At 41.6% G+C, this 19,873-nt stretch overlaps 1 protein-coding gene across 1 annotated transcript in view; it reads left to right on the top strand.

Annotated features, from left to right (window-relative positions):
- LOC133765648 (uncharacterized) overlaps positions 1–13,681 on the top strand; it is a 45,662-nt gene extending 31,981 nt beyond the window's left edge. Inside the window, exons 5-6 of the mRNA XM_062199192.1 lie at positions 1,666–1,824; positions 13,504–13,681. Coding sequence (XP_062055176.1) covers positions 1,666–1,824; positions 13,504–13,641 — 297 coding nt within the window. The 3' untranslated portion in view covers positions 13,642–13,681. The remainder of the gene's footprint in view (positions 1–1,665; positions 1,825–13,503) is intronic.
- Positions 13,682–19,873: the final 6,192 nt, after the last annotated feature.

The raw sequence follows: 19,873 nt of genomic DNA, 5'->3' as shown, positions 1-19,873 counted from the left end.
AAAAAAGTCTTTTTAACAATAAATTATCAGGGGGACCGGCGCTGTGGCGTAGTGGGTAAAGCCTCCATTTTCAGTGCCGGCATCCCATTTGGGTGTCGGTTCAACTCCTGGCTGCTCCACTTCCAATCCAGCTCTCTGCTATGGCCTGGGAGGTCAGTAGAAGATGGCCCAAGCCCTTGGGCCCCTACACCCACAAGGGAGACCCAGAGGAAGCTCCTGACTCCTGGCTTTGGATTGGCAACAGCTCTGGCCATTGCAACCAATTGGGGAGTGAAGCAGCAGATGGAAGACCTCTCTCTGCCTCTGCCTCTCTGTAACTCTGCCTCTCAAATAATGAAATCTTTAAAAAACAAATAAGCCATCAGGCCCAGTGCTGTGGTGCAGTGGGCTAAGCCTCTGCCTGTGGTGCCGGCACCCCATATGGGCGCCAGATCTAGTCCTGGCTCCTCCACTTCCAATCCAGCTCTCTGCTGTGGCCTGGGAAAGCAGAAGATGGCCCAAGTGCTTGGGCCCCTGCACCCACATGGAAGACCCAGAAGAAGCTTCTGGCTCCTGGCTTCAGATCAGCCCAACTCCAGCTATTGCAGCTATGTGGAGAGTGAACTAGAGGATGGAAGACCTTTCTCTCCATCTCTCCCTCTGTAACTCCACCTCTCAAATAAATAAATAAAACCTTTAAAAAAAAAAAAGAAGACCTTCTACCCACAAATTCTGGTAATTCTAAGGTTGTAATATTTTTTAGCCATTTTGTGTTAATTTTCATACATGTTTAAGATTTATTTATTATTTATTTGAAAGAATTACAGAGGTAGAGACAGAGAGAGAGGTCTTCCATCCACTCTTTCACTCCTCAGATGTCCGCAAAGGCCGGAGCTGCGCCAATCCGAAGGCAGGAGCCAGGAGCTTCTTCCCGGGTCTCCCACGTGGGTGCATGGGCCGAAGGACTTGGGCCATCTTCTACTGCTTTCCCAGGCCATAGCAGAGAGCTGGATCAGAAGTGGAGCAGCTGGGACTCGAACCGGCACACATATGGGATGCCAGCACTTCAGGTCAGGGCTTTAACCTGCTGCGCCACAGCGCCAGCCCCAGGTTATAATATTTTTTAAAAAAAGATTTAATTATTTATTTGAAAGGCAGAGTTACAGAGAGGCAGAGGCAGAGAGAGCAAGAGAGAGAGAGAGAAGTCTTCCATCTGCTGGTTCACTCCCCAGATGGCCACAACGGTCAGAGATGTGCCAATCTGAAGCCATGAGCCTGGAGCTTCTTCCAGGTCTCCCATGTGTGTGCAGGGGCCCAAGGACTTGGGCTATCCTCTGCTGCTTCCCCAGGCCATAGCAAAGCTGGACTGGAAGTCGAGCTGCCGAGACTTGAACTGGTGCCCACATGGGATACTGGCACTGCAGGCGGTGGCTTGAACCACTATGCCACAATGCCACCCTGGTTATAATACTTTTAAAAATAAACTATTAAAATTAGGAAAAAACTTCCATTCCTAGATGAATACACTGATGTATCTCTCCCACCTTAACCATTTTTATGAGATTAAGATGTAACAATCTGAGCTTCAGCTGATTCCTTATACTGAAATCCAAGTGCGATATAACACTTTTGCACCAGTTTGTACAATAATTTATAATGAAATTTCTTTATTTCACTTCTATATAGATGAAGTATAATAAAAATCAAAGTGACTGCATGATTTCCACAATGAGGAGTCAAGTGACTGATGTAAAAAATGTTTTGACACAAAATATTGAAACAATTTTGGAAAAAGAAGAAAAACCGAATATCTACCTTGATAGTACAGATGATCTCCAAACACCTGTAAGTGATTCTCACCTGGCCTGATGTCCAAACAGTGCTCTAAGTCAGCATTGATGACCTTAAGATAAATTGCCCAAGCAAAAATATGCTAAGCGTGCTCTAAGACAATCTTATGTCACCAACCTATGACTTTATCCAAAGATTCTTCAAATGCAACTCAAGTATCAAAAGATTATAAAACAATCCAAATTTAAAAACCCACAAATTAAGAGGTGATCAATTGAATAGAAGGATTCCTTACATTCAGAAACATACAGATTAATCAATAAATTACAAAGGAAAGAAGAGAGGGAATTTAAAAAAATATAAGATTAATCACTTGCAATGTGTGGTCCTTATTTGAATTTATAACTGTGTAAAATAGTTAGATATTTGAACTCTGCCTGGTTATTACTTGGCATTTAGGAATAATTAATTTGTAGGTGTGACATTGGATTGTGGTCATGCATTTAAGAGTCATTATTTATTATTTATTAGAGATTTATACTAAAATTTTTATGACAAATTATGTAACATGGCATTTGCTTCAGAATTAATGAGTAAAGGGAAAATATAATGGGATATAAATGAAACAAAAATTGGCTAGGAATTGATAATTATTGAAACTGGATATTGAGTATATAGGAATCATTATATCATTTTGTCAACTTAATATGTGTTTGGAATTCTCCACTAGAAAATAGTTTGGGCCTGCGCCGTGGCTCACTAGGCTAATCCTCCGCCTAGCAGCGCCAGCACCCCAGGTTCTAGTCCCGGTTGGGGTGCCGGATTCTGTCCCGGTTGCTCCTCTTCCAGTCCAGCTCTCTGCTGTGGCCTGGGAGTGCAGTGGAGGATGGCCCAAGTGCTTGGGCCCTGCACCCGCATGGGAGACCAGGAGAAGCACCTGGCTCCTGGCTTCAGATCGGCGTGGTGCACCGGCCACAGTGGCCATTGGAGGGTGAACCAACGGTAAAGGAAGACCTTTCTCTCTGTCTCTCTCACTGTCCACTCTGCCTGTCAAAAAAAAAAAAAAAGTTTGAAAACTATTAAATTGTTCCCTTGGAGCATCTTCAATTTTGTCTTTATATATCTTTTCTAGAAATAGCACCACTATGTAAAAGCAATTACGCACATACCAAGTTCCACTGATTCTACTTCCTAAATGCTTTTATCAAGGTACTACTGACATGTAATAGTCACTCACGTTAGCATTTGATGAATTTACATACTGTGTGTAACCACAATCAATAAATGAAATGGTTGCTTCATCCTAGTGTTTCCCTCATGCCCTCTGAGGTTGGCTCAGCCCCAACAGCCCTAGCCAATGCTGACCTGCTGTTTCTACAGTTTTGTCCTTTCTAGAATTCCATATAAATAGAATCATACAGTATTTAGTCTTTTGTGTTTGACTTCCTCATTTAGCATTGTTTCTTATAATCATGCATGCCAGCTGTTAACGTTTCATTGCTGAATAGTATTCCACCGAATGGCTGAGTCTTCTTTAAGTTCCTCTTTTGCCCATACCCAGGCTGCCCTCTGCCTCACTCCAAGCTCTCTCTCCTCAGACTCTGGGAACTCCCAATTTCCTTGTCTCTAATTCCCCACACCAGTCATCCATCACACTCAGTGAGCTTTGTAGGAAGAACAATCATCCTCTGTAGCCTCCGACAAAGCTTCAGTGGTGCCCTCTGTCTACTTGGTGTAGAGTCCAACCTCCCTAACATAACGAGCTTTCTTCCGACTATGTTGCCAGTCACATCACCCAGCTCAGAGACCAGTCTCACTGCTTAAAAAATCTTACACTATCGGCCGGCGCCGTGGCTCAACAGGCTAATCCTCCGCCTTGCGGCGCCGGCACACCGGGTTCTAGTCCAGGTCAGGGCACCGATCCTGTCCCGGTTGCCCCTCTTCCAGGCCAGCTCTCTGCTGTGGCCAGGGAGTGCAGTGGAGGATGGCCCAAGTGCTTGGGCCCTGCACCCCACGGGAGACCAGGAGAAGCACCTGGCTCCTGCCATCGGAACAGCGCGGTGCGCCGGCCGCAGCGCGCCTACCGCGGCGGCCATTGGAGGGTGAACCAACGGCAAAAGGAAGACCTTTCTCTCTGTCTCTCTCTCACTGTCCACTCTGCCTGTCAAAAAAAAAAAAAAAATCTTACACTATCCCAAATTATTTGCAACTCTGAACTACGTTCACGTTAACACCTTGACACAGGCTGTTGTTCCCTCTCACTGTCCTTGCCCTGGAAAAATCTATGTATCCTCAAAACCCCACTCGAAGGACATCTCCTAACTATCCATGCTTTTTGCCACTCTTCGCTCCTGTTATTTACTGATTCATTTAGTGAGTATTTTTGGAGACAACTGTTTTCCAGGCACTGTAATAGGCACTAAGAATACACTGACAAATGTAACAGCCACAACCTCAGCACTTAATTAGGATTTAATTTTCATTAAATACTATTTATTTGAACCAACAAAGAAATCTCTGCATTATTTTTATAGCAAGAAAAAGATAAGGTCACATTAGTTTATATAATCTACAAATTATAAAATCAGTTTATATAATCTACAATTAATAAAGTAAATTACCTAGGGTTGCAATTGTACGTAACAAGATTTATGACATCAGAGTGAAGATAATACTGTCCAAACATTTAGATTTATTCTACATGCATTAACAAACATTCTTTGGGGACCTATTACGTATGATATTATGCTGGTTATCTTCAGAAATAATAGAATAAGATACCTGACACAATTTAAGATACTGCAAGAAACATTTGTATAAGTCTTCCATTTAAAGTGTGTATGAAATGTCATTCAGATAAAGTGCAACAAACAATGGCGAACAAAGTATTCTCACAGAGCATTTTGAAATTGCAGTTATAAAATTCTACAATATTACTTCATTTTGTTAAGTTAGAAAGCATGTATGATATTTAAATACTGTATGTCTCAGAGGGAACAGGTAGGAATACTGAGAAAATTGAACTATCTTATTATGAAAGATTTATTTCAAGCATATGGAAAAGTTTTGATAATATATAATATACCCTTGAAATCATCACCCTGTTTTACATACCCTGTATGTAAAACATATGATGTTCACATACCCTGACAGTCTGGTATGTGCCCTTCTCAAATCCATCTCATTCTCTCAACATAACTATTATGAATTTGATATTAATCATTTGTATGCATGTTTGATTCTTCTTCCATGTATGTGTGTGTTGACAAGTGATATGTAATATAGGTCTGCATTTTTTAAATTTTGGTTTATGTTATAATATACATATCCTGCCACAACCTGAGTTTTTAGTTCAACATTGTTGTTGAAATGTATTCACTTTGATACACTTAATATATCAACTTAAATTCTTATGGCATACCCTTAATAGTTAAGAAATACAATGGGAATAGCCATTATAAACATATAATTTATAAAACATAAATTAAAATAGGTAAAGATTAAATGGGACCCCAGTGTCCTCTATCGCGGTGCCTAGGTCCAATACCTGGATCCAGCTCCTGATTCTAGCTTCTTGTAGACCTTGGGAGGCAGCAGTTGGGTCCCTGCCAGCAATCCAGGTGGGCAACCTGGACTGTGTTGCTGAAGCTGAGATTGGATGCTGCAGACATCTGGGGAATGACCCAGCAGATGGGGAAATGTGCTCCCCCCCCTCCAACTCCATGTCATGTCTGATCTTTGCCTCCCAAATTTTAAAAATATTTTTTTCTTTTACTAAACATTACATTTCAAAGAGAACTGCATTGACCATCCTTTTCCATGTGTTATTGTGCACTTCGCAAAAATGTTTCTAGGACAGTGATCCAAAGATTTTTTGATCACATATACTGTTTCTGGACTGGTGTTGTGGTGTAGCAGGTAAAGCCACTGCCTGTGATGCCAGCATCCCCTGTGGGCACCAGTTTGTGTCCTGGCTGCTCCACTTCTGATCCAGTTCCCTGCTAATGCCCTGAGAAAAGCAGCAGAGGATGGCCCAAATGTCTGGGCCCCCGACACCCACATGGTAGACCAGATGAAGCTCCGGGCTTCGGCCTGGCCCAGCCCTAGCCATTGTGAGTTGGCAGATGGAAGATCTCTGTCTTCCCTATAACTCTTTGAAATAAAAAATAAATCCTTAAAAAATGATGGCAACTATACTTATGTATAAATTATATTCTATAAGAATGTTACATATAATAAAACAAATTAAAATAGGTAAAGATTAAATAGAATGTTAAATCCAATACAGTGCATGAAATGCTCTACGTGAAACCCAAATGAAACAAGGAGTGTTCAGTATTCACCCCTTCCCCCCAAACCCTCTAGCTCTCATGAAATGCCAACTTACAAACCAACCAAGGGAGGTGTCAGTGAGATTGTTAAATATTAATACGTTTTCATTTCTTTGCTTTGTAAAGTAAGCAAGTTTGATATTAATTTTTATGCTCTCTGATAGATCATTATATACAACCCATAGAGGCGGGGTGCTTGTACTCTTTTAAAATTTTTTTTATGATTTATTTATTTGAAAAGCAGAGTTACAGAGAGAGGAGAGACAGAGAGATCCTCCATCTACTGGTTCACTCCTCAAATGGCTGCAATGACAAGAGCTGGGATGATACAAAGCCAGGAGCATCTTCTGGGTCTCCCAAGCAAGCGCAGAGGCCCAAGCACTTGGGCCATCTGCTTTCCCAGGCACATTAGCAGGGAGCTGGATTGGAAGTGGAGCAGCCAGGACTTAAGCCAGTGCCCATATGGGATGCTTGCTCTGCAAGCAGCGGCTTTGCTCACCACAATCACAGCACCAGCTCCTGTGCTGTTTTAGTGACCTTCACTCTATAGTCTATCCATAGAAATAGAATTGTTGAAGCTTAAAATATGTGTGTATTTTGTTTCACCAAACATTTCAAAATTTTTCTCCAAATTTGTACTTTCACCAATATGTATAAAATTTCCATTCTCCACATTCTCTCCAGTACTTGAGATTATCAGATTTTTTTTTTTGGACAGGCAGAGTAGACAGTGAGAGAGAGAGAGACAGAGAGAAAGGTCTTCCGTTTTGCCATTGGTTCACCCTCCAATGGCCGCCGCGGCTAGCACGCTGCGGCCGGCACACGGCGCTGATCCGATGGCAGGAGCCAGGTGCTTCTCCTGGTCTCCCATGGGGTACAGGGCCCAAGCACTTGGGCCATCCTCCACTGCACTCCCTGGCCACAGCAGAGAGCTGGCCTGGAAGAGGGGCAACCGGGACAGAATCCGGCGCCCCGACCGGGACTAGAACCCTGCGTGCCAACGCCGCAAGGCAGAGGATTAGCCTAGTGAGCCGCAGCGCCGGCCCTTGAGATTATCATATTTTTAACAATCTAGTGGGAGAAAAATTGCTTTTTGTCTTAACTTTTTATTTCCCTAACATTAAATAACAAGGAAATTTTGTTTATCAACTGTTAATGTTTCTGCTGTGAATTGCCTGTCCATATCTTTTGCCCATTTTGCTAAAGGATTCTATTAGATATCTTCAAAAAGCTCATGGAAAATAAATACTATAAAAATTCTGCATTATTTCAAAAAATTTTACACCAAGATAAACCTATCTTTTAAATTCACTTTTCCATGAATTTTTTTTAAAATTTTATTTCTTTTCATTCAATGTGAAAGACAGAGAGATAGAAAGAGACAAAGATATTCAATCAGCTGGTTCACTCTCCAAACGCCTGCAATAACCAGGGCTGAGCCAGGAACCCAGAACTCAATTTATGTCTCCCTTGCAGGCAGAAGGGACCCAAAGACTTGAGCCATCATCTGCTGCCTCCCAAGGGCATAGGCATCAGCAGGAGGCTGGATCAGAAGTGGAGAAACTGGAACTGGAACCAGGCACTCAAAATAGGATGAATTCCCAATTAGCATCCCAACTGCTGTACCAAACACCCACTCTTCCATAAACTTTTTGAAGTACTCTCATATAAAAAGTCTTAGTACCTTGCATGACAAGTTCACCTACTTTATACTTTGTAAAATTTTGGTTGGCAGTTAGTTCTTTCTTTGAATTAGAAGCTGCATCTCAAGTTGTACACACACACACACTCACAAATATTAATGTTAATTCAAATTACATTAATATGAGAATTGACATTTCTTTCAATTGTACTTATTTTTTGAAAGGCAGGGTGGGGGGAAGTGAGACAGAGAGGGAGAAAGACAGAGGATCTTATATCTGCTGTTTCACTCCCTAGATGCCCACAACAGCTGGGGCTGGGCCAGGCAATGGAGGTTGGTTAGTTAGTTGTACAACATTATAAAGCAAGTTTTCAGCAAGCAGACTTCCACTTCTTGATTTGCCATTGCTTTCAGCCTCAGTTTTAGTTTCAGATAGCATTTGCTCAAACAGGAACAGAGAAAGTATACTTGCATATTAGCCACTTCAGCCCCAAAGCGATACCCACTACTTCTATTCATGTTGTATAGGTGCAACAGTAAGGAAGAGTGTGGCCAGCATAGGGTGGAAGGGACTGAGAACTGTAGACTGGTTGGAAGTCACTTGCCAGCAACAACTCTACATGATGGAGGGGAACTTGTGTCATTGGTGGAGAGATAGCTGTCTAGCACATCTGCACCAAGGGGAATTCGAAAGGAAGCATTTAAGGTAGATGGAAAATGGTCTCAGATGAAGTCGGAGTTTCAGGAAAAAGAAAAAAAAGCTAAAATGGAAACAGTGTAAGTAATTCTCAATGAACACTGACTGAAGTATGGTGGTGAGAAGTGGCTGGATTCTGGATATATTGTGAAAGTGGAGTGAACTAGAACTGCTGATAGGCGGGACGTGGAATAAGAAGTCAAGGAAGAACCCTAGGGCTCTGAGCCTGGTAAACAGGAAGGATGGAGTTCAGGGTAGTTCCATGGCACTCCTGTGCAAGCCCAGGACTTAACTTCCTGCCCCTATGAGCACCCAAATCCCAGGCTGTGGATGACAGGGAGCAACAGCGCCATCACTCCCCCAAGTGTAAAGGAGTTGCAGTGTGGCAGTGTGAAGTTTCACTGCACCAGGCCTTTTCTTATTTTCTTCCAAATTCACCATGCATTTAAGTTTGCTTTAAAAAAAATCTTTTAAATTATTTATTTGAGAGAGAGAGTTACAGAAAAAGAGAGGGAGAGACAGAGAGAGAAGTCTTCCATCCACTGGTTCACTCTCCAAATGGCCACAATGGCCAAAGCTGGGCCAATCCGAAGGCAGGAGTTAGGAGTTTCCCACGCGGGCGCAGGGGCCCAAGCGCCTGGCTATCTTCTACTGCTTTCTCAAGCCATAGCAGAGAGCTGGATCTTAACAGGAGCAGCCTGGATATGAACTGGCCTGTGCAGCAGGCAGAGGCCTAGCCCACTACACCACAGCTCCGGCCCCTTTAGTTTGCTTCTTACGTTTTATCTAGCATTTCTGGTCATCAGTGATGGCAGGGTTATAGAGACATTATAACCCACCATGTGAATGGCTCTATTAGTTTTTTTATTAGGTATATTTTTTGTCTTTCTCATAGAAAAAAGAGGCAACATATGAATCCCTGAAAAATAAATGACTTTATTTCACCTTACAGCCTTACCTGCCAATCCTAATTTTATGTATATGCTTTCATAAAGAAAAAATGACTTCCTCTTTGAAACTAGCTGAGAAGCAGTTCAATAGGAGATGGTATTTGACTACTGTTTATAGTTTTTCTAATGTAATTTTCACACAACACATAATCATTCTCTATACTATTTTTGCTTATCAAATTAGTTTATATTTCTTATTTTGTAAAATATTCTGCTAAACACTCTTAAAAAGCAGATTCAATCTTTTAACAGAAAGTAGTCCGCCTACAGATAAATATCTCATGAGTTCTAGGTTAAACTAGGCAGTTTAAATGTGTACATTTATCTTGATCTCCTCTCAAAACTCCAATAAAATGATAGAGCAATAATGAAAAATTTATATGAAAGCCACAAGATTAAGAAAACAAAGGCCGGCGCCGTGGCTTAACAGGCTAATCCTTCGCCTTGCGGCACCGGCACACCAGGTTCTAGTCCCGGTTGGGGTGCCGGATTCTATCCCGGTTGCCCCTCTTCCAGGCCAGCTCTCTGCTATGGCCGGGGAAGGCAGTGGAGGATGGCCCAAGTGCTTGGGCCCTACACCCTCATGGGAGACCAAGAGAAGCACCTGGCTTCTGGCTTCGGATCAGCGAGATGCGCTGGCCGCAGTGGCCATTGGAGGGTGAACCAACGGCAAAAAGGAAGACCTTTCTCTCTCTCACTATCCACTCTGCCTGTCAAAAAAAAAAAAAGAAAGAAAGAAAAAGAAAACAAAACAAAGACACCAGGCAGGAAAGGCCAATAGTTTTGAACCTAGGAGCTGGATTAGTAATTATGCGCCTCACTAGAGCTGAAAAAGGCAAGACATAAGCTTCTGCAGAAGACAATGAGACACACACTGATCCCGGCCACAGAACCTTGAAAAGGATGAGATTGGAGAGACACAGTATTTCTAAAAGCAGAAATAAGAAAGTGGGTGCTAAGTTTTTCAGAGAACATGTTGGCCACAGAGCTCTTTCCCTATTGTTTATAGCCACAGTGTTTCCTCACCCTAGCCCTGACAAGAAGAAATTTTGTTCTCCAGGGGCAACAGATCCTGAACTGAGACATCAAATCCAGTGGAGGCCAGTGTGACCAGCATGCAAACATCAGATGGGGCGCAGGGGCCTGACATTTGGCATGACAGGCAAGAAACCAGCTGAAATGCTGACTCCAAAATCAGGGTGCCTGGATTCAAGTCCCAGATTCTGCTGAGTTGCATACTGGGAGGACACAGGTGATGGCTCAAGTACTTGGGTCACTGCCACGCACATGGGAGTCCTAGATTGAGTTCCAGCAACTCTTGTGGGCATTTGGAGAGTGAAACAGCAGATGGAAGCTGTCTCTGCCTTTCAAATAAATAAAATCAAACTGAGTAAATGAATGTCTGTACCCTGAATAATGTGTCCACTCCCCATCTCTGTCTCACTCAGTTCCGCCCCAACAGATTAGGGGATTCATCTCTTGGAAAACTGAGCAGGCCAAGGGAAAACCTACAGCTACATTTCAGCTACAAACCTGGATGAGATGGCGAAGTTCACACCGGGCAAGAATTATAGTGAAGCCCACCAAATGACAGATCTCCCTCTTTCATACTGAATTTCCAGTCATCATTTTAGTGCATCAACAAAATAAATCCTAAGATATTTGAGCAAAGTTCCTGTAATTAAAAAAGACCAAAAGGAACTCAGGACAGGTAATGCAGGAGAAAGCTTGATTTGAAAAACAAAAATTTCTCTCATGTCGTGAGAGAAAAGTCAAATTTTCAAGAACAGAAAGCTATTCAAAAGTCATCCATAAAGCTTTTTGAAAAGATCTTTTGGAGGCCAGTGTTGTGGCACACAAGTTAAGTTGCTGCCTACAGACATCAGCACCCCATATTAGCTAGACGTGTCCTATATTTGTGTTTGTGTCCTAGATGCTCCACTTCCAACCCAGCGCCCAGCTAATGTGATTGGGAAACTAGTGGAAGATGGAGCGAGTGCTTGGGCCCCAGCCAATCATGTGGGAGACCCAGATAGAGTTCCTGGCTTCTGGCTTCAGCCTGGCACAGCCTGGCTGTTGTAGCTATCTGGGGAGTGAACAAGCAGATGGAAGATCCGTCTCTCCTTCTAACTCTGTCAAATAAATAAGTCAATCTTAAAAAATAAATTTTTTGGAAATAACAATTTTAAATCCAATATAGAAATATTGTGATATAAGGTTGAGATATTCTCAGAAGAGCTGCAGGAGAAGGAGAAAGATGAGAAGATAGAAAATTGATTGAGAAGATCAAACATTTAACAGTAGTTTCTGGAAAAGAAAATGTCAAAATCACAGGACATAAAAAATTCTTAGAACTAAATGAGTGCCTAAATTCAATGTCAGTGGTGGGTATCTGGCCAACAGTTAAGATGCTCAAAGCCCACACTGGAGTACCTGGTTTCAATCCCTGACACTGTCTCCCAGTTCCAGCTTCCTGGGGAGCAGTGGTGATGGCTCAAGTACTTGGGTCCCTACCATTCATGTTGAAAACCTCAAATGAGTTCCTAGTTCCTGATTCTGGCTCAGTCCAGCCATTGCAGGCATTTGGCAAATGAATCAGCAGACAGGAGTTTCTCTCTGTGTTGGTCTCCTGAAAAGTAAATAAATAAATGCCAAAGTTTTTTTTGGTAAACATTTTATTTGAAAGAATTACAGAGGGAGAAACTGAAAAAAGAAATCTTGGGGCCAGTGCTATGGCGTGGTGGGTTAAAGCCCTGGCCTGAAGCACGGGCACCCCATATGGGTGCCAGTTCAAGTCCCTGCTGCTCCTCTTCTGATCCAGCTCTGCTATGGCCTGGGAAAGAGGAGATGGCCCAAGTCCTTGGGACCCTGCACCCACATGGGAGACCAGGAAGAAACTCCTGGCTTTGGATCAGCTCAGCTGATCCAATTCCAATCCAGATCCAAACTACTGCACCTGGGAAGGCAACAAAAATGGCCCAATTAGTTAGGCCCCTGCCACCCCTATAGGAGACGCTGATGGAGTTCCTGGCTCTTGGCTTTGTCCTGGCCCAGATCTGTCTGTTGTGGCCACTGGGGAGTAAACCAGCAGATGGAATATCTCTATCTCCCTCTCGTTGCCTTCCAAAATATAAAGAATTATGAGGCCTTTCTGAGTGGCATCCCAGAAGCCATGTCACTTACTGCATTGTACATAAAGTCACCTTAAACTGAGGGTAAAGCTGATGGGATACATGAATAAAGTTCACAGAAATGTTTTACTTCTTATCCATGTATCAGAGAGCAGAAAGCAGAAAGTCCATATAAGCAGCAATTTATTTGTATCATGACCATATAAGAAGCAGTTATACAAATATATCCACATACATTTTAAAGAATTCATAATTTGAGTCACTTTGTTTCCTTACTTCTCCCAATGCTCACTGAATAATTTTAATATTTTTTACACATCAATGAAAGTGAGATCTTTTAGGTTTAAGTAGCTGATATGAAACTTTTTTCTCATGATGCAATTAAAATTCATAGCTTATCAAAATATTAATAGGAGTAAAGGCATAATTTTTGTATGGTAGCCTAGATGGACCACATTCACTGTCCCAGTTAATCCTCACTCTGGAGATGTACTTAATTCATTAATCACTGAACACCTGCAGGATGCCATGCACTACTGCATGCTGGGATTATGGCAGTGACTGAAACACAGAAACCCCTGCTTCCATGGTACCTATTTTTTTCCATAACACTTATTTCTTACCTAACATTTTACTTAAGTGTGGTTTATCTAGAATGTAAAGTACTAAAGGGGAATAGGGCCACTGGACTGTAGATTTTAAACAGGATTATAATGGGATGATGGCATAAGTAAAGCAAAAAAATCACTTGTTCAAGATCACCATGTCATCAAAACTAATAAAATTAGAGCTGAACACAAGGCAGGAACCTGGAACCCTAGAACATCATTTTAGAAAAGCTCCAAGTCCAGTGAAAACTTTGTGGGACTGATCAAAACCAAGCTGAATCTGTACTTTCAGATAGTTCCGGTAAGTATTAGAATGTGCCCATCAGTCCAGAAGTAAAAAGAAAACATTAACTTTGTGTTGATTTTAACTTCAGGTTGAAGAATTCCCAAAAACAAGGAAGATTCCTAGAGGGATATCATGGAAACACTTCAAAAAGATCCTAATTATCACTGTGGCAATTCTCCTTTCGATCCTTATCATTCTTTTAAGTACAAATGTAATACCAACTTGACCCCCCTTATCCCCATCCTCAACAGGTGTCAATAAATGGTTATGTGTAATTATCAAGTTCTGCAACTGACAATTATGCAATCATTCTGTAGTGATAGGAGAATTAAAGGGAGGCTGGAAATCTCTTTTATGTCCCTTTACTCTCGTCTCTGCAACTCTTCCATTCCCAGTATATTACCTGTCCTTTTCCACTATTTCCCCCCACCCTCTTCCTTTTTTTAAAATAAAGAGCACAGGGGCTGGTGCTGTGGCGTAGTGAGTAAAACCACCACCTGCAGCGCCAGCATCCTACACGGGTGCCGGTTTGAGTCCCCGCTGCTCCACTTCCGATTCAGCTCCCTGCTATGGCCTGGGAAAGCAGAAGATGGCCCATCTTCTTGGGCCTCTCTTCTCTTGAGGGAGACCTGGAAGATGGTCCTGGCTCCTGGCTTTGGACTGGCATAGCTCTGGCCATTGCAGTAAATTGAGGAGTTAACCAGTGGATGGAAGACCTCTCTGTCTCTCTCTCTCTGCCTCTCTTTCTCTAACTCTTTCAAATAAATAAATAAAGAGCACAAACCATGGAATCACAATGCCAGTGTTTACCTCTCAGCTCTAACATATACAAACTATATGATTTTTGACAAATACTTATCCTATGCCCCTGTTTCCTCATCTACTGGGTTATTTCTACTTACGGAATAGAACTACTGGCATGTCTCCAACGTTGCAAACGCTACTTACGTGTTAGCTATTAATAGGAAGAGATTCTAGCATTTATGACATTAAGTAATCTTCAATCAGAAATGATCCAGACCTTAAAATACTTTTAGATGGTGCAGGTACTTGTCATTGCTTGGGGCGCCCACATCTCCTAACAGATCGTCTAGAGACCTGGCTACTCCGTTTCACATCCAGCTTTGTCTTGACTTAGTCCTAGCTGTTGCAGGCATTTGGGGAGTGAACCAGCAGATGGAAGATCTTTGTCATTCGCTGTCGTCTCTGCCTTTCAAATAAAATGAAAACAAAAAATTTTAAAAGAACAAAATAGGGGCCGAGTTCATGCCCTGGCGGCTCCTCTTCTGATCCAGCTCTCTGCTATGGCCTGGGAAAGCAGAGGATAGCCCAAGAGCTTGGGCCCCTGCACCCACGCGGGAGACCCAGAAGAAGCTCCTGGCTCCCAGCTTTGGATCAGCCCACTGGGGCCATTTGGGGAGTGAACCAGCAGATGGAAGACCTCTCTGTCTCTCCCTCTGTAACTCTACCTCTCACGTAAATAATTTAATTTTTTTTAAGATTTTTTTTTTAAAAAGAGTTACACAGAGAGAGAACAGAGGCAGAGAGAAAGAGGTCTTCCACCTGCTGGTTCACTCCCCAATTGGCTGCAACGGCCAGAGCTGGGCCAATCCAAAGCCAGGAGCCAGGAGCTTCCTCTGGGTATCCCATGCAGGTGCAGGGGCCCAAGGGCTTGGGCCATCTTCTGCTGACCTCCCAGGCCAAAGCAGAGAGCTGGATCGGAAGTGGAGCAGCCAAGACTCAAACTGGCACCCATATGGAATGTTGGCACTGCAGGTGGTGGCTTTACCCACTATGCCACAGCACCGGCCTCGTAAATAATTTTTTAAAAAAGAACAAAAATATCCTTAGAAATATAGATTTTAACACAGTCCAGAAGTACTCATTTATCTCTTCTAGATGTTGTTTCTTTGAAATGAATACTCAAAGCATCATGTTATATATAAAGCATTTGCTTGTGGAAGGATTCAAACATTAGCAAGCTGTATCATTTCTCACAATTCTCAGGTCCCAGGGTCAGGCATCTGGCTAAGTGGTTATTAAGACACCATGGACTCATCCCATCCCATAGCACGTTACCTGTGTCCATGTCCTGGCTCCAGTCCAGTTGCCAGCTTCCTGCTCCTGAACCCTGGGAGGCAGCAGGTGATGGCTCAAGTAGTTGAGACCCTGCTACTACATAGCAGGAGTTCCCAGCTCCTAGTTTAGGTTGGGCACAGCCTTAGCTGTTGCTGTCATTTGAGGTGTAGAACCAGATGAAAGCTCTCCCTCTGCCTCTCAAATACATAAAAATCCAAATAACTAAACCACAAGTCCTCTCCTCCTTACAACTGTAACAGTCACTTTTGAAAAACGACACTTCAAACCAGTAACCTCAAATTCATTAAGATTTCTAGTAATTCCAGCATCCAACTGTACTTTGCAGTTAGTAACAAGGTGTCATGAGTTCCATTTCCCAAGTAGGAACCTGAGGTCTATTCATTTTAAAATCATTTAGTGATTCATTTAGTGATTCATGGAACAGGGGTTCCTGACCCCTAGACAGCTCATTTTAACTGTGAAGATGATGAAATACTAACATTTTAAATACAAAGTATCACCTCTCCATTCACAAAATATTTTTTAAAGGATTCCTAATGTTGTGGAGTTTCTGTAGTTTACACTAAAGGAAAAACTAACTGGCTGAATGCTCAGTGTGCCAAGTGCCTTCCGTAAGAGGGATCTCATTTGACAACACCAGGTTAAGATCTATGGAGGTGGTACAGTGCAAAACACACAGAAGGTGTCTGGCATGTAAGTGCTAATATAAGTTATATCTCTACTTTGCAGATGAGAAAATAGCAAAGGGACATACTCAAGGTGACACAGCTAGAGAGCTGAGATCTTACTGACAAGAACTGACCCTTAGTTTAACTCCAACAATACTGTCAGACCCCTTATTTTTGGGTCAGACAAAACATATTAGTACTCTTCTATCTGTTGCCACTTTGGAGGAGCAGAGACAGAAATTTATAGTGTGGGAGGAGAAAGTGTCATGTATTTTGCTGACATTATTTTCAAAGCCCTATCAAAGCTGTCTCTTCATATCTCTAATTTATAATTATGTATAGTATATATTTGCATCCTGAATGCCAGTGTATACTAATGTAATGATTTTATCACAAAATCCTGAATATAAAAACCACCTAATGTAACTCCCTCATTTTACATATTAGGCTGTCAAGAATCAGAGTTTAAATGGATACTATGCCATTCCCAAGTTCTCCAGCAGCATGCTTACAGCATAGGCTATCTCCCCTGGCTCCAGGCAGGAAGTCCCATTCAGGACTTGTTTTCCTAGACAGTCATAATCTGCACTTATGAGCTGTTGAAAGCTGCCTGAAGGAAGTAGTTTAGTATTACTTGTATAATCTGTACCAGAGCTATAAGAATACAATTGAAAAGAAAGGAACAAATACTAAGGCAATTTAGATTGTTAATTCATTTATATTCAAATATTGTTAAGATCTTACTATTGTTACTCAAGAGTTTTTAAACATTAAGATTTACTCTAAGTTATCACAAAGACAACTTTGAAAAACAGAGTGACATTTTTAATATAAAAATGTTAGACATGGTCCTAAGCCTAAGCAAAATTTATATTCCAATTAAGGAAGCAAGTCCAACAAAAATCCTAAACATGTTAATACAACAGCATCTACTTTAAATGGCATATGGCAGGGCAGAGAATAAATTCAATGAAAATGATGATCAATACATTACTGTGAAATACTTTATGGGTTTTAAGTAGAATGGGACTTGGATATTAGAAACTGAATTTACATCAATAAGTAAAGGCATTCCAGTTAACAGTAACAAGTAACTTGAGTATTTAATTCTGTCCCAGGAATTGTCCTAAGTATAGATTCTTATTTAATCCTCACAACCCTGAGACAGGTACTTTGATTATTTACACATGAGAAAACTGAAGAACAAGTTGTCACTTGCCTGAGGTCACTGGGCACTAGGAAAGGGGATATACAAATGAAGACACTGCTTGCTGTGGAGACAGGCCAGGTGGCCTAGGCCTTAGAGTTCAATCATGCAATTCATTCAAATGATGTGCAATGGAGATCAGCCTGTTCTCTTGGTTTCTCTCTCCAGTTCCAACCTCTTCTGAATTCCAAGCTATTTTTCAACTCTCTGTAGGATATACCCACTTAGAGATCATACAAATACATTAGATTTTAGATCCCCAAACTCAACTATATAGTCTTCTTTTTCTCACAAAATCTTATTTGACCTTATTTCTAATTCACAGCTATCCTGTCTAGAACCATGTTAGCTTACCTTGACTCCTCCCTTATCATCCTTTCCCAAATTTACAGGACTTCTGTCCAATCTGACGGTTCTTCAGTGAAGCTCAGAAAAGCAACAGAGGCAAAGCAGGGAAGCCCCTGAGGGCACCCAGGCAAACTTGGAGAAAGGGTACTCATCCATCCTGTCACGGGTAATGGTTGTATAGATCTACTCCCCCCACGTCTGGCTACAGCATACTTCTCTGTTATCTACCTAGCACCTATAGGCATTAATATTTGGTACTTACCATATGCATGGCTTCCACCCGAAGCCATGGTTAACAGCAGCAAACATTAAAAATCTGGCTTCCACCACCTGGTAATCTTAGAGGTGCCTGGCCTCCACTGCAAGATTTGCTTTGGTCTTCAAAGTGTGTGCTTAACCTCACAATGAAGCTGAGAACTACTAACCTTAAAGCAGTTTCCTGTGTCTATCATTTCAAACTGTACCTGATGAAGACATTATTTTAGATGGGAAAACCAAGGCTGGAAGTAATCAAATTTACCTTAAATGACAGAGGTGGGCCTCAGCACCATTCACTCAAAATAATTATTCCACTGAACATGCTAAGCTTGAAACTTTAAAAAAATTCGGCTAGATATCCCATTTTAATAAATCTGAAAAAAAATTAATTTAACATGTATTGAAAGTTCTTATTAGGCCGGCGCCGTGGCTCAACAGGCTAATCCTCCGCCTTGCAGCGCTGGCACACTGGGTTCGAGTCCCGGTCGGGGCACTGGATTCTGTCCCAGTTGCCCCTCTTCCAGGACAGCTCTCTGCTATGGCCCGGGAAGGCAGTGGAGGATGGCCCAAGTCCTTGGGCCCTGCACCCACATGGGAGACCAGGAGAAGCACCTGGCTTCTGGCTTCGGATCAGCGCAATGCGCCAGCCGCAGCGGCCATTGTAGGGTGAACCAACAGCAAAAAGGAAGACCTTTCTCTCTGTCTCTCTCACTATCCACTCTGCCTGTCAAATTAAAAAAAAAAAAAAAAAGAAGGAAGTTTGTATTAGCCCATCATGGAATCAGTCAGTGCCTCTCATAGAATCTCATTATAGAATCATGGCAGAATCTAAAATAACAACCCATTACCTAAGTGTGGCATCTGATGTTTTTGGCAGACAAACTACAAGCTGTCACAAAAAGGTTATTTCTTGGGGCAATCTGCTCAGCACCACACCATGACCAAACATAACAGTGACCTCTCGTCAGGCCAGCACTGAATGACCCACATTCCTTCAAAAGTTCTCAAGACACACAAAAACAGAAAATGGGATATTTTGAAACAATACTGTTAAGACTTCCTGTATATCTGAGTACCCTGGTTAACACTGCTATTAAGGTATCTCATTCAACCATTTTCCAAGAAAATGTTATATATGTAAATAGGCATTAAATGGCAAATAACCATCACTTTTAGTAGCCTTAATACACATGACAGTAACAAAATTTCCTAACCTCAATAACCTTCACATGAACATTCTGGAAAAACCGAAAATTGACTTTTCTCCCATTTAATTCAGTGACTCTTCAACTTATAATACAATTTGAACGTAATTGTAAGAAATACTTAATTGTGCTTTCAAAAGAATCAAATCACTTAAAATTCTTATGTTTTGTTTACATGACAGTAGTTGCCTTACCTTTTCAACCAAAAATAACACCTGTATTTCAAAGTATTCATCCAAGGAGAGAAAGCTAAAATTAAAAAAAAAAAAAAAAAAAAAAGACAGTGCAAAAAATGCATAAGTGCTAAAAGAGTTTAATTGTAAGACAAAAAGTACTACATTATAATTTAAACATAAGTCATCTTTCAGGAAAGAAAATTTAGTGCAAATTAAAGCCCCAAGAAACCTCACTATAAACTTTAGAGGAAGATACTAGAACTAGGATTCTAGGAACTAAAAACACTTGGTTCCAACAAAATTTGCTTGGGAAGGTCTTTAAAATGTTAAATGGTACAGAGAACATGTTAGTTTAAAATCAAGTCAAGCAGGTACTTAAGAAAAAAAAAAAAAAAAGACATGCTGACAGGCCCTAATAATAAATCTAATTAATAGCATGCTTTATATATCAATGATTGTTGCAACAATTTATAACAATTTCTCATTCTGAAGTTTT

This window comes from Lepus europaeus, chromosome 8 (assembly GCF_033115175.1).
Source record: "Lepus europaeus isolate LE1 chromosome 8, mLepTim1.pri, whole genome shotgun sequence".
NCBI classification, from domain to species: Eukaryota; Metazoa; Chordata; class Mammalia; order Lagomorpha; family Leporidae; genus Lepus; species Lepus europaeus.
This window is presented reverse-complemented; position numbering and strand designations above follow the sequence as displayed.